This window comes from Lycorma delicatula, chromosome 7 (genome assembly GCF_047948215.1).
Source record: "Lycorma delicatula isolate Av1 chromosome 7, ASM4794821v1, whole genome shotgun sequence".
Classification (NCBI taxonomy): Eukaryota; Metazoa; Arthropoda; class Insecta; order Hemiptera; family Fulgoridae; genus Lycorma; species Lycorma delicatula.
Window position 1 is genome coordinate 30,046,357 of NC_134461.1, and position 15,452 is coordinate 30,061,808.

At 34.2% G+C, this 15,452-nt stretch overlaps 1 protein-coding gene across 3 annotated transcripts in view; it reads left to right on the forward strand.

Moving 5' to 3' along the window:
- Positions 1-15,452, forward strand: part of HERC2 (E3 ubiquitin-protein ligase HERC2) — a 276,358-nt gene that overhangs the window by 1,627 nt on the left and 259,279 nt on the right. For all 3 annotated transcript variants that reach the window (XM_075372110.1, XM_075372111.1, XM_075372112.1), the window contains exons 2-3: positions 4,353-4,567; positions 9,242-9,439. In XM_075372110.1, the coding sequence (XP_075228225.1) occupies positions 4,375-4,567; positions 9,242-9,439 (391 nt within the window). In that variant the 5' untranslated portion in view covers positions 4,353-4,374. The remainder of the gene's footprint in view (positions 1-4,352; positions 4,568-9,241; positions 9,440-15,452) is intronic.

Sequence of the window (15,452 nt, forward strand, 5' to 3'; positions counted from 1 at the left end):
CTGTTTTGCCCTAATCATTTAACCTCAACATATTTACTGTTTTGTATATTTAACTCTTTTCTTCCTACATTGTTTTTATCATCTTTAAATATCTATTATAAAATTAACTGAACGTTAACCTTTATATTAACTGAACCTTTATATATGGCTCACCATATTATTTTTTCCCTTTGCAATATTCTGCTACAAATTTCTCTTCTCACTTATTTATATTATGACCCCATTCATTATGCGATCTACCTACCTAACACCACATTTCAAAGATATTTCCTGTGACATCACATTTTGAAGGTGTTAAAAATCTCCATTATTTTCCTTTTTGTTTTTTACACCTATATTTTGATAGAACTTAATATAATTATCTTTTAGAATTTTTTTCCTTAACATCAGATCTATGAAACCAGATGAATAGTGGTGCTAAAAATGTTTAATTGGTTTTGAAATGTACAGTATCTGAAGTGTTGAAAATGTCCTCCATCCATATTATGGTACAGCAGAACATGTTGTTCTTTGTTCCTGGTCATTTTATTGAGCATTGGCGTATAAATACTAATGTAATGCATTTTATGTTTTGTTTCAACTCTTATAATTAATAGAGGCAAGTGGTGTATACTCTTGTCTTCAGATAACCCTAAAGGAAAAATGTGTTTTTTTTCTGTGCATTGACTCTGCCGAACAGGTAGAACCAGACTTCATCTTTGCCTCTGGTAATGGATAGTATGCCAGGATTTGCAACAGCATTTACTTGGAACTGACGACTATACTGCATCCTTATAACCTTTTCAAGTTATAAAAATTCATCAACTATCATCCATCAACTGCTGTTCAGCCTTAGCTTGACTGTATTTGAAGTTCTTTGGCACATCGAGTACGAGAGTCTACTTTCCTAAGTCAGATGCCTTAATGATTTACTGAGTGGCTGCAGAAGTTTCTTTTGAACATCCACAAATACCTCTGGCAATTAAGGCGCATAATATTTTCTGATTTCACTCAAAAGATTACCAGTTGTTTCCAAGTTGGTCAGTTTTCCAAGCCGAATGCCAGTATTATGTTTCTGTCATGTTTAACACCAAATTTCATACGATAAGCCCTTTGCATTTCAACAACTGAATTTGTTATACAATAATAATATTTTGGAATGAACAAACATTGCACTAATAAGTGTTGCATCTTGAGTCATAATGTTAACATTGTACTGCAAAGTGACAACAAAATTATAAACAGTAAAACGCAAACAGCTAACATGTGTGCCATCTTGCAGCATATAAATTAAACAGCATATAAATTAATTCTAATGAATTAATAAAAAAATCATGAGTTTTATATGAACTACTTTTAGGAATATTTGTTATTCATTTTTGTGTTAATTTTTCCTAATCATAATATTACTTGGCGTAATTCTACAATGTGCATATCCAACTTGGAACTGAAAATTTGAAAATTTAATGTACCACATTGTTGTAGTACTAATTTGTTCTTTAACAAAAGATTTTGGGTATCTTGAGGTGATAAATTCTCATAGGATGAGTTGAATTGATTTCATCAGTTCTAAAAATCAAATTATGGTTTTATTTTGAAACATCTTAATAAATCCTGAATTTGTGGTAATTAATAAATATTTGCCATGTTTACCTATATTTCTGTCGGAAATTTAATGTATTTTTGGGTTCATTTTGAAAATAAGATTGAAATTTCATGACAGAAAATGTGAATTCTCAGTTTGTTGTGTGGCACCTGAAGTTTGAATCTTATAAACCAGTATTCGCTAAATTAAAAATTTACAAGTACCATAATTTCTAGTTGTGTATCAAATAAAAATTTTTGGCAGAGTCTTGACTGATGTCTTGATTGAAGATTCCATGTTGTAATTATTGGTAAAACTCTTTCCTTTGCTTTTTATTTTATCAAAGTTATTTGGCCAATGTAGCTTTTATTGAGGTTCTAAAACAGTTCTACAATGGATACTTTGTGGCCAGAATAGTATAAAATGTTGGAGAGTTTCAGCCAAAACTAGAGTTGTAATGAAACTTAAGAATAGAACATTAAGAGCAATGTTGAAACAGGCCAGATAATTGCAGATCACATTTTATAGTTTTGAGGGAGTTACTTAATCTTAGTTTTGTGTATCTGAATTATTGTCACCTTTTGCATATAGAAATAAACATTTCTTTGTCAAATTGTAAATCATAATTATTTCACATGCCACAGTAATAACAAATAAATATTTTACTCTGATCAAAGCCTACATGAATCTGATAAATTAAATGTGTGAAGATACTAAATAAATAAAATAACTAAAAAGTAAATCACAGTGCAGAAGGAATAATAAAAATTGTTTTGAGCATTTATTTATGTTCTTGTTAAATGGAGATGCAGAAAACTCAGAGTTTTTTAAAAATTAATTTTATTTAAAAATTCACCAACAGAGTTATATTGTTTCTGCAGTAGAAAATCTTATAATTTTATTTTAAATAAATGGTAGGAATATTTTTTAAATAAGGTCCTGTTTCATAAACCAAAGTATTTATTGAGTTACATAAACAGTTGTATTGTTCGATTTCATAGAGACGGATATTGTTAATTTTTTAAAGGATTAGTGACTCATTTTTAACAAAGATCTTCAAAGTTTCTTAATCAATCTTCAGAATTTCCATTTTAAAAATATTTTTCAATGTAGACACACTGCAATTCAATATATTTAGATCAACTCCAACTTTTCAATACACTCAGTGTAATGTGATTGGTTCAGTTCTACAAAACAAGTTGTTTCGGCTTTGACCTCAAAGATTTGAAGTCAAATCTTCATTCAGCAAACCATTTCTTTAGGTTTGGGAAGTGGAAGTAATCACTAGGAGCCAAATATAGTGTATATGAAAGTACTTCAGAGCATAGAACATGGAGGTTTACAGTAACAACCTGAGACATATGTGCTAGTACATTATTGTGGTGAAAAAACATTTTTTTTTGGGCAAATGCAGACATTTAGCCTGAATAGCACTTCAATCAGTCCTGTAGTGAAGCATAATGCTCACATGATGATCCTGGCTTTTACCAGGTAGTCTTTGAGCACGCACAATGAGAATCCCCCCAAAAAACTGTAGCCATGATTATTTCTTAAGATGGAACTGTTTTCACTTTCTTTGATGCATTTTTAAATGCTCCCACCAGAGTGATTGCTGGTGAAACTATGTTTCATCCATTGTAATAAAATGCCAAAGATACTCAGCAGAATTGCATTGAAGTAAGATACCCTTGAGAAGTGTTCAGTCAAATGCATTTGGCACCCATCGATTGACAAGTTTTTTCATACCCAGAACATCATATATAATGTAGTGAACATGGTCTTTCCAGATGTTTGCATTGTCAACCAACTCGTGTACCTTCAGTCTGCAGTTTAATGTTTTAATATATATTGTGAATTTTTTTGACGATTTTGTCGTTGATAGCGGTTTTTGGGGTCCTTAGCATTCATCATCTTGAGTGGATGAATGATTACATTCAAATTCAACCGCCTACTTTGTTATTTTCAAAAAATAAGAAAGAATCCTTTAAGTTGAATTGAATCTTTTTGTAAGTCTATTCGTGTTAGACCTTCTAAAACAAAGTTTAAAATATTTTAGAACCTCTTCAACTTCAATTTTATCCATTTCTTAGAAAATGTCAAAACTTGTTTGCTTTACTCAGCCACTACAAACAAGCAACTAATTGCACATATATCTGAAACTTCAGAGAACACCACCTAAAGAATCATATTTGACAAATATAATCATTTGATCTTACTTCAGCCATCTCTGTCAGTCTGAGAACTTTTTGAACGATCTTGGTTTTATATATATATATTTTTATGTATACATATATGTGTGTCTGTACATTATTTTTTGATTTTAGCAATTTTTTTATTGATTTGTAATTCTGTTTTTTTTTTTTTTTAACTTTTGTAGTTGGCTAGTTATTTTCAGAATGATTAATTTTGTACCTATCTTAATTATTCTTTATTTACTTATTTCCTTCTGATCTTATGGACCCTTTAAAAGAGCCCACATTTTTTTCCATTTGCTGTATGCCATTATAGCAAAGTTTTTGTGTTGTTCACTGACAACCGTTTTGTTTATAACCTTTGTAAAAATTAAGGCATTTTGATGGAATTAGATTTCAGGTGATAATGATAAACAAGGTAATAATAAACAACATTTCAGGTAATAGTAAACAACTGTGTTGTTTACTCTTAGAAAATAAATTTTAGTGAAAAGCTAGATCTGTTAACCTTTTTCTATCATTTGTAACTTAATTCCTGCTGAAGAATTAACATAAATTCTTGAAGGAAAGTTTAATCAGTTCTTGTTTGGTTTCAGAGATAATGTTAGTGGTAGCAGAATGAGTACATATTTGAACATTGGGTTCTTAACTAATAGCAGATTTGATGCAAAATGGTTGAAAACAGATTTACAGGAAGCATTAAAACGTAATCAGTTAGCTCACTCCTGGAATGAATTGGTTAAAGATGGTGAAATATATGGAGATTTCAGTGAAACTTTGCTGAACTCTGTTGGTGTAATTGCTAAAAAAGGTTTGTATGTATATATTTTTCTAACTGCTTATATTAATTTAAGTTGTAATTAAATTGTTTTACTTCAATTTAATATCATTGATTTAATTGTAAATGGAATTAAAGTTATTTTCAATATAATATCAAACAATACCACTTAGTTGTGTACCTTTACATAATTTTAGAGTTATGTATTTGACATTAAAAAAAAAAAAATTGTTATAACACTCAACTCTTGAACAGAAAATTTTTTCCTTTATTAAAAGTTTTTCACTCAAAATAATTGACAGGATTGGATTATTTGATAAGGAGGAGGAATAAAAGAAGTGATTAGAGGAATAGGGAATTTTTAAACTTCGTGGAGTCAAAAGAGAATGTCATTTAAATTGTATATGGTCTTTAAGAATATTTTTAGACTGTATGTGGGCATGTTGATATATTTCTAACTGTTCTTAAGTTTTTATACTTTTGTGTACTGCAAAATTTTTCTGGTGGCTATTTCTATATATTTTATTACTAAATGCACAATTTAATTGTTTTATGCTTAAAGAGACTAAAAATAAACAAAATCTCAAAGTTTAAATTACTCAATCTCAGATGTTTGAAGGTTGAATCTCAAAGTTTGAGTTTTTGTATTGGACTAACAAATAGGTTATTAACAAATATTTAAAGAATACATGTACATACCTAACACATCACATTTGCAATATATAACTTATCAGACTGGCTTGATTAGATCATACTGGCTGTTCTCTGAATTCTACATTTACAAACTTGATCCATGTCTCATCCCTAATTAAAATTCTGAGATATTCATCCTTTTTATTGTAATGGTGAAAGAATATGAAGTCTGTGTCCATTTTTTGAGTTTTGTTTTGGTGTCGGTTTTGCAGAAAACTTATAAAAACCCAACTTTTCTGACACAATCCATCAAAGAATTGTCAAAGTTTATTTGAAAGGTCTGAAAAAAATTTGTAATGTATATTACTTACTTATTATATTGTATAATTTGTTCAATGTTTTGATATTTGTCAGGGATATTTTCAATTATCATGCACATCTTTACTTCCCTTCAGAATTTCCAGTCTCAATTTTGCATTGTCACTCATAATCCTGTCCTGACATTCATTCTCAAATCAATTCTACGACTCACTATAAAGTGCTGAATACACTGTGATTCTGGAAGAAAGGAAAATAAATTGCATACTGATTCTGGAGTTTTAAATAAGTAAAAAGGTTCATACAAACATAAATCTGAAAACGCCTTGTAATTGAGTTAAGGCTAGCAAAAATTTTCACCTTTCTTTTAATTCCCCTGTGAAATTTTTAAGGTGTTATATAAGGGATACTTGATGGTTTCTTATGTTTTTGAACTGAAAAAATGAATAAAAATACAGATTTCAGAACTGCATCTCCCGTAGTTATCATGATATCTAATGCACAACAGAAAAATTTGGAGACGAAAAACATATTTTTTTAGATTTGAAGTTCATTAACTTTGTTAAATACTAATAAATACATGAATTTTATTATCAAAACTTGTAGAAAATTTAATTCAGAGAAAAATTATGTAATAAAGTTCATCAAAAAGAAAAAAACAATCAACAGGATATAACTAAATAGGTTATGAATTTGTAAAAGTTAAAAACAGCTGTTTTTAGTACAATAAATTTAGACCTTTAAAATGTTGGTTGGCACCATTAACAGTATGCCTCAACATTAATTTGAATACTGTCATAAAATTGTGGTTACATGATGATAATAATAGTTAGGTGGTTTATTTGATATTGACATAATTTTGGTTAAGTGTTTTTTAGAATCGAGTTAATATAGTGTTTTTGTTGTTCTCTAAAATGTACCTACATTTTTCCAATTGAATCTGAATTTAAAACGTGGAATTCTGTTTTGAATTATTTGTTTTGAAAATGCAGCTTCTCGCCGTTCATATAGAATATGCTGATGTAATTTTTGTGTACGGCTTTTGCAATGGAAGAGTACAGATGGGGCTATTCTGGATGAGTAAATCCAAACTGTTAAATATTCTGTAGAAGTTTTAATAATTTTGTGAGAATGGTACACTTTCCATTGGTCATGTTTTGTCTGAACGTCAACTGGTACATGGTGATTAACATTCTTCAGGTGGTACACCTTAGTCCTACAACAAGCACACAAAGAATTTCTACATGACAATGTTCTACAAAGTACAGTATGGAGGACATCATATGCTCACGGACTGCAATCTTATTATATTCAGAAAGTTCAACACTTACTGTTTGGTGACTTTGACAAATGACTGCAGTTTTGTCAATGGTTTAACAATAATTACCACTTAATTTTGTTCATACTATTTTTGGATGAAGCTACTTTTGGTTGTAATGGTATAAACAGCATATGGAATTCATTTTGGTGATCTGAAGAAAACCCACATGCTGTAGTTAAATCAAATTTCTAGCAAAAATTTTCAGTTAACATTTCATGTGGCATGATTGACAACCAATAAATAGGCCTTTTCATACTAGAACAGTGTGATACAGGGAGAAATTATCTGGAATTTTTAAACAATGTATTTCTTACAGTACTTGAAAATTTCTCATTAGCAAAATAAATTGAAATGTACTGTCACTTGATGAAGTGCAAACACATTTCATAAATGAATTAAGATAATTCTTAGATGAAAAATGTACTGGTAAATGGGTTGGACGTGGAGGGCCAGTAAATTGATCACCTAGATCACTGGACCTTACTCCCTTAGATTACTATTTATGGAGGTGGATGAAATGCAAGGTATACAAGCAAAAAATAGACATACGTGATGAACTGATGTTATTGGTAGATAATTTATATTAATTTTCCCAGAATTAAATTTTACCAATAAGTTTTATTTGTTTATTCACAAATTTAACAAAGTTATTTTACACCAAAGCTAAAAAACTGTGTTTTTCAATTAAATTTTTTTTTATTATCCTTGTTTCGTAGAAAATAATGGTGATACAGTTCTGGGACCCATTTTTAAACATTTTTCAGGTCAAAAACCATAACAAAACCATTACGTTTATGCCTTAATTTACTTTCCTAGAACATAAGTAGGGCTTCATTTCAGTGGAGGAGTAAAATTGGGGCGAAATCTTTCACTAGCCGTAACTCTCTAATGAAGCGTTTTTGGACCCATGTTTATATGAACTTTTTTCATTCTTTTAATATGAGAAATATGCCTATAAAGTTTAACATTATCCATCCAGGATACTCTGTATATGTCAGTACATGGTATTAATTACTGCATTGTAATTGTTAAATAATATCATAAAAATTGGATGACTTGTTCATTGTGCTTTTCTTCCTTCTCAGCATCTATTATCAACAGATAAAGAAACTGAGCTAGTACTTAGTTGACTTTAGAATCAGGTTTCTGGAAATGAAATACCTCAACAACATTAAGTGATTTAAAAAAAAGAAGTAAAGAAGACTGTGAAACTGAATTAGAGATATTGCCACTATCAAATAACTAGTATTAAATGTTGTTTTGGTAATTTATGTCTAAATAAATATTTTATTTTTAAACGGAATTTTGATTCAGAAATCTTAATGTTAGTGTAATAAATATTTTTTGGAGAACAGGAACAGAGTTTTTTTTTTGGGAACAGAGTATGATATTTTAAGATTAGAAACAACTTTACTGCTGATTTTTGTATGTATTTACATAATAAGAGTTTATTGTATTTTTCGGGACAGGATATATTTAACATTTATTATATTAGAAATAGGATTCTATGATCAGAGGTATGTGAAGAATTGAAGTAGAGAATTGCTTCAAAGAGAGAAAAAGAATTCCCTTGTCATTTATGAAAAATCCTCTTCAAAATTTCCAACAACAAAGTTTCATTCAGAACTCCTTTACCACTTGAATTTAAATACATTATTAATTATGATGCACATAAGTACAGTATGTGAGAACCATGTTATGATTCATAAAGGAACAATGCGACATCATTCCAATATGTCTCCTCATGCAAACATTCACTTTCCTTCAGGTTGCTTCAAACACCAAACTCTTGAACTGGTGAAGGATCTCTGTGTATAACAAGCTGTATGGCCAACTTCCTGATCTTCTCCAGTAGACCATGGCATTCATACCACCAGTGATGACAACATGGTCTTAAAGTTTCTTTCTCATGAAGTACAAAAGACAGAGGACGTCTCTGAATCTTACTTCTGAAGTCTCACAGCAATGTGATCCCAAACAATACTGCATAGTGTACAGTACTGTGTAGTCTCTCAAATGACTTGTCAAGTAACATGATATACATGATATTATACATGATATAATGGTATATATTATATTATACATGATATTAATACCCCTTTGCCATCTTCACATCCTTCACTTGACAGTAGTGAAACTGGCGCGGTCAGTTGTTTCCCCTCCCTTGAAAACTGTCAAGTTTTTTCAATACCATTGTAGCATTATTTGTTAAAAAAATTCTGTATGTATGGATTGTATAGTATACATATGTATTTGTTCATACATGGAATTTTTACATTGATACTGTTCAGAAATGTTTTTATATTTGTTTATTTAGAAATTGAAATTTCAAAATATTTAGAAATATAATTTTTTAATCATGTCTAACTTTTTATCTTGAATTGCAAAGTTGTTGAGTACAACAAATAATTATAGTATAAATTATTTTATTTTAGGACATACCGGTCGCTATTACTGTGGCTTAAGAGTTCTAAACTGTACTTGCTGCGATGGTATTTGTGGACCTGATAATGGTTGTAATTGTGCCCCTTGTCAACAACTTGATAAAGAAGATTCAACTAGAGCTCAGTTAAATGTTCGACCAACTTCATCTAATCAGTATCTGGATTCTTGGGCATGGGCTTCTAATCAGAGTGAGTTGCTAATTGTATTTTAATGTAGATTTTATAATTTTGAAAATTTGGAAAAGAAATTAAAATTTTAATGTGTTATATTCATTTAATCTCTGAATTGTGCTTATTGCTGTATGAGTTTGAAATATTATTGTATTTGAAATATTTGTAATTTAAATTCTTTTTAGATTTGAGAAAAGGGGAAAAAATAGGTTAAATGTGATAAAGAGGATGAGGTAGTAATTTGGTTTTAGGGGTAACAGTTATTAAGTGGACTTAATTAGCCATGAAGAGTCTGACATTATCTTTGAATCAGAGAAATTGTGTTGTGTAGAAATTTTTTAGTATTTCCTATGAATGGCTTGGCAAAGCTTGACGCCAATTAAACCTTTAAAATTTAAATTAAAAGTGATATTCTGAGTCTAAATCCCTACTAAACATACAAATACCAAGGATGCAATCAATCTTAAATGTTTCCACATTCTTGAGAGACAAGGATGTCATGCCAAAACTTAACAGAACATTACGGACTATAAAGAGATAAGAAAAAGGAAAAAGGATAGGTAGTGAGAAAAAAATAATCTACTGCTGAGAGAAACTGAAGTGGAAAAAACAAACTTGCCAAAGTATGTCAAAATCTCCTTGTAACTTATCCATCCTGTCCACATTCCTCAGATTAGAGTGCCTTTTGTCAGGTTGGGAGAAATGCATTACTAATCAATAATTTTTTGTTAATCACCTTATATACAGCAACAAACTGTTTTTCCTCTAGACCTATGAAATGAATTAAACTTACCATTTTCTTTTGATGAGCTAAGGTATGTGTAGAATAATTCCTGTGACACTTACCCCAGAAATGATAATACTAGGCTCAGTATGTTATCCCATCTTCTGGATACTGCATTACATCTTTTGTGTATCTATAACAGAATATTTTTTAGTCAGGTTTTTCCAGATTATTGGTCAGAAGTGTTGGTGATTGCTGTTCTTAAACCTGGTAAAGATAAATTATGCCCCAAGTTATTGTCCTACTTGACCAGTACCCTGTGCAAGGTGGTGGAATGAACGGTAAACTGTTTTTTAATGTGGTACCTTGAGAAAAATGCCCTAATTACCCCTGAACAATGTGGTTTCCGCCAAGGTAGATCGTCTATCGATCATGTAGTTACTCTTGAATTTGTCATTCAGAATGCCTTCCTACTTCGCTAACGTCTCGTTACTGTATTTTTTCAAGTTGCAGAAGACCATATGATATGGCTTGGAAGAGAGGAATCCTAAATAAACCGTATGAATGGGGTGTGCAAGGGAATCTTCTTGCATTTGTCAGGGATTTCTTCTGTTTTTGGTTCTTTTGAGTTTGAGTTGGAACGACTGTATCAGAAAATTTTATGCTAGAAAACAGAATATCTTAGGGAAGTGTCCCAAGTGTTACCTTGTTTGCCGTAGCAATAAATATTATAACAAACTGTGTGCGAAAATCCATTATGTGTTCTTTATTTATAAATGATTTTTCAATTTAAGTTTCATCTAGAACTTTAGCCACTGGCAAGAGACTGTTCCAAAACATAACCCACTTAGAATCGTGGTGTAAAACAACTGGATTCACATTTTCGCCAGAGAAAATGAATTGCATTTGCTTTACATGCTTGAGGGAATGTGTTAACCCTCAACTGTTTCTACATATAAAACCAGTTGAAACATGCATGAGGGTTAGATTTCTAGGATTGTGGTTTGACCAACGACTAACTTGGGTAACACATTTAAAGGAGTTGAAGGTAAAATGTCTAAAAATGATAGACATGCTGAAAGTTGTATCTAATACTTGTTTGGAGCTGATAGGTTATGCATGTTGTGCTTCACCGAGCTCTGGTCTGTTCCCGCTTAGACTATGGATGCGTGGCTTATTCGTCCGTACAGGCTACCATTCTAAAGATGCTCAGTTCAGTACATCATTCATTTATCCATCTTGCTACAGGTGTGTTATGTTCAAGTCCTGTGGTAAGTCGATTAATGTACAATGGTGAGCCATTTCTTTGGAATAGACGAAACCAAATGATATGCTCCTATGTAGCTCACATTTAAATGCAACCAAATCATCCTACCTTTGATGCAGTATTCTCCAATCAGCATGTTAATATGAGGAACAACGATGATCTACTGCTCTGCCAGCCAGCAGAACTCATCAGCTTTTCTTATCTCAAAATATACAATTACCTCCAATACTTTCTGTTATTCAATGTTATTACCTCCTTTGGCCTGAGTCTTCCCTCGTGAATTATTGCTTTAGTCTTGGTTAGTATCAAAAAAAGGACACAGATTCACTTATCTTACAAGAGCAATGTTTTAATATTGTAAATAACGTGAATCCTGATGCTATAGTTTATACAGACAGCTCTAGACACAGTAATTCTGTTGGTTGTGCTTTTGTGGTTGCCAATAGTACATACATGTTGGGCCTTCCCAGCATTGCCAGTATTTTTGTCACGGCACTGTATACTATTAACAAGGTTTTAAATATACAGCCCAACATTCTGACATGTACTTGTCTGTTCAGATTCCATTAGTGCCTTGTAGGTGATTAGTGTCATGTACTCCAGACAACTTGTTGCCTGTGATATACAATTTCTGAAATGACAAACACAACCTTGAACTTCTGCTGTGACCCTAGTCATATTGGAATTTCAGGCAATGTAGCTCACTGATCGTGCAGCAAAAGAAGCCTGTTTGCAGCCTCCTTCAACTAATTGCGGTGTTTTGAATGATCTTGTCTGTTTTCTGTAAGGAGTGGTTCATGATGTGGCAAAGTGAATGGAATGCTACTATCACCAGTCAGTAGAATTATCTATTGGTGATATTCCATTAAACTTTGTACACCAGAACCAGAATAAACTTTGTCCAGTTAAGAACTCTGTTTCATCGTTGTGCTTCTCATGCAGGTATAACCATCGAGAGGATGTTTACGCATCACATTCACGCCATATTTACAACTCAATATATATATACTATACACATGAACCTTTCTTAATCCTGCACAGCTATGCTGGCCTCGGAAGGCAGGAACATGTTCTACGGAAGCAATTGGTGATGACAATGCCGAGGCACCCCCTGCTATCCATCCTTGAAGGCTGGCACCCTGCGCTACCCTCAACTGACATCCTCACTATCCTCCTCACGTTCTTCTTCCCGTAGCTTCTGGTGGAGCACTCTTCTAAACCACTGAGCACACATGGTCCAATCCTCACTGGACGAGAGCATCAACTGCATGACCCCTCCCGGCGAGGCTAAACCGTCACATGGCAATTCTTCCTTCCATCTGGGACACACAAAAAGGTGTGCTCCACTGTGTCCGTATCTTCACAATACTGAGATTGATCCGTATGCCTCCTTCCAATCCTGCAGAGGTAGACCCCAAACGACCCATGACCAATTAGTCACTGAGCCATCCAGAAGTTCACCTCCCCATGTGGTCTATTGACCCATGCAGCTACCTCTGGGATCAAAATATACCTCCAATGCCCATCTTTTGCATCCACTTCTCCTGCCATTCAGTAAACCTGCAGTTCCTTGCTTCCTCTTTGCCTTCTATAGTTCTGTCCCTTCTTTCCTTGGCCACAAGGTCCAACAGTGGCACTCCCGCCACCACTAGTGAAGCATCCAGGAAGACTGTCCTGTATAGTTGGGCCAGCCTGATTGCCAACTTAATATACACTGTTCAGCCTCCAGGCATTTCTCCCTATTCTGAAGGCCTCCCACCATACTGGTGCTGCATACAATATGGCCAACACCACTGTAGACACTAACATTCTGCGTTTAGATGCCCTGGGACCCCTGACATTGGTCATCAGCCTCAACTGTGTCGAGGACATTCCCTCCGCCTTCATGGCCACATGGAAGGCGAAGCCCCTCGACCTGTGGAGCCACACTCCAAGGTACTTGGCCCCATCCTTCGGGGCAATCCTCCTCCCTATCTACTTTGATAGAAAATTGGGGTATATGCCGTCTCCGTCATTAATACGATTTCTGTCTTCTTGGCTGCCAGTTGTAGTCCCTGCTTCTAAAGCCAGGTCTTAATTTTTTCAACCATCCCTGTTGCAATCCTCACCACCTTATGCAGTTCCTTCGCCGTCACTACCACCGCCAAATTGTTGGTGTATGCCACCAACTTCACTTCAGGCGGCCTCTTCTTCTGAACGAGGTTGTCATCCACCATGTTCCACAGAATGGGCCCAGGATTGACTCCTGTGGCACCCCATACTGCATGGGTACAATGACATCTTTCCCTTCTTCAAACATAATTCTCAGTTCCCTTCCACTGAGGTACTGTTGTACCACCCTCAGCAGATATGGTGAAATACCTCTTCCCTCCAACTGCCGCAAAATGGCTTTCCATCTCACTGCATTGAAGAAATTGCTAACATCCATTAGGATGACCAGGGAAATCTTCACCCACATACCTGGACCCCGGGCTGCCCCTTCCACCACCTCCATCACTCTTTGGACAGCGTCCACTGCACTTCTATCCTTTCGAAAGCCATATTGTTTATCAGAGAAGCTTCCTGACCTCTGCAGCTCCTCCTGCAGCCTATTCGCCAGTATAATTTTGAACAGCTTAGCCAGGCTACCAGGCAAGCAAACCAACCTGTATGTTGCTGGCTTACTCTCTGCCCCAACATTTTTAGGCAGAAGGACCACCCTCGCCACCTTCCAAGGTGTTTGAATACTTTCTTTAAATAGGCAGCTGTTGAAGATCTCCAAAAAGGTGGACGGAGAGGCCTCCACCAATGCCTTCATCGCCTTCGCAGGCACACCATCCACCTCTGGACTCTTCTTCAGGTGGAGTTGAGAAACTGCGTACCACAGCTCCTCCGAAGTGACACACAGAATTCTGAAAGCCGCCAGCTCCCTCCATCTCAGAGCCTCATTTCTCAGAAACAAAACTGCCAGTGTTTCCCGGAGGTACGCTTCAGGAAGTCTGGCAGTGACCTTCCCAGCCTCTTTGTCACCAACTTAATTTATACGCCATGCCCTAGGGATTCTCATCTAACTGGGCACAGACCTCCGTCCATCTATCCCGCTTAGCTGCATTAATAGCCCTTCGAAGGATCCGTGTAGAATTTCTCCATTCTATCATAGCTCTCTTGGATGCCTCTTGATCCTCTCTTCCTTATTACCTAGTGAGGATACGTCTCTTGTGGATGCAAATCCTCCGCAGCTCAGCGATCTCCTCTGATCACCAATAAATCTGCGTTGGACACATCCACGCCGTTCTTCTATTCAGGGTCAAAGTACTTGCATCCTGGATGACGTTATCAATATTAACTTCCTCCCCGTCCTGGATTAAAGAAAAGTGTTCAGAAGTGGAAAGAGAAATGAACGTTGGTAAAATAGACGGAGCATACAGGAAAGCTAAGGAAAATTTCATGGTACATATTTTAAAATCTAATAATGTGTTAAACAAAGATGGTACACCAATATATAATACGAAAGGTAAAGTTGATAGATGGGTGGAATATATTGAAGAGTTATACGGAGGAAATGAATTAGAAAATGGTGTTATAGAGGAAGTTGAGGAGGATGAAATGGGAGAAACAATACTGAGATCTGAATTTAAGAGAGCATTAAAAGATTTAAATGGCAGAAAGGCTCCTGGAATAGACGGAATACCTGTAGAATTACTGCGCAGTGCAGGTGAGGAAGCGATTGATAGATTATATAAACTGGTGTGTAATATTTATGAAAAAGGGGAATTTCCGTCAGACTTCAAAAAAAGTGTTATAGTAATGATACCAAAGAAAGCAGGGGCAGATAAATGTGAAGAATACAGAACAATTAGTTTAACTAGTCATGCATCAACAATCGAATTCTATACAGAAGAATTGAGAGGAGAGTGGAGGAAGTGTTAGGAGAAGACCAATTTGGTTTCAGGAAAAGTATAGGGACAAGGGAAGCAATTTTAGGCCTCAGATTAATAGTAGAAGGAAGATTAAAGAAAAACAAACCAACATACTTGGTGTTTATAGACCATATATAGATT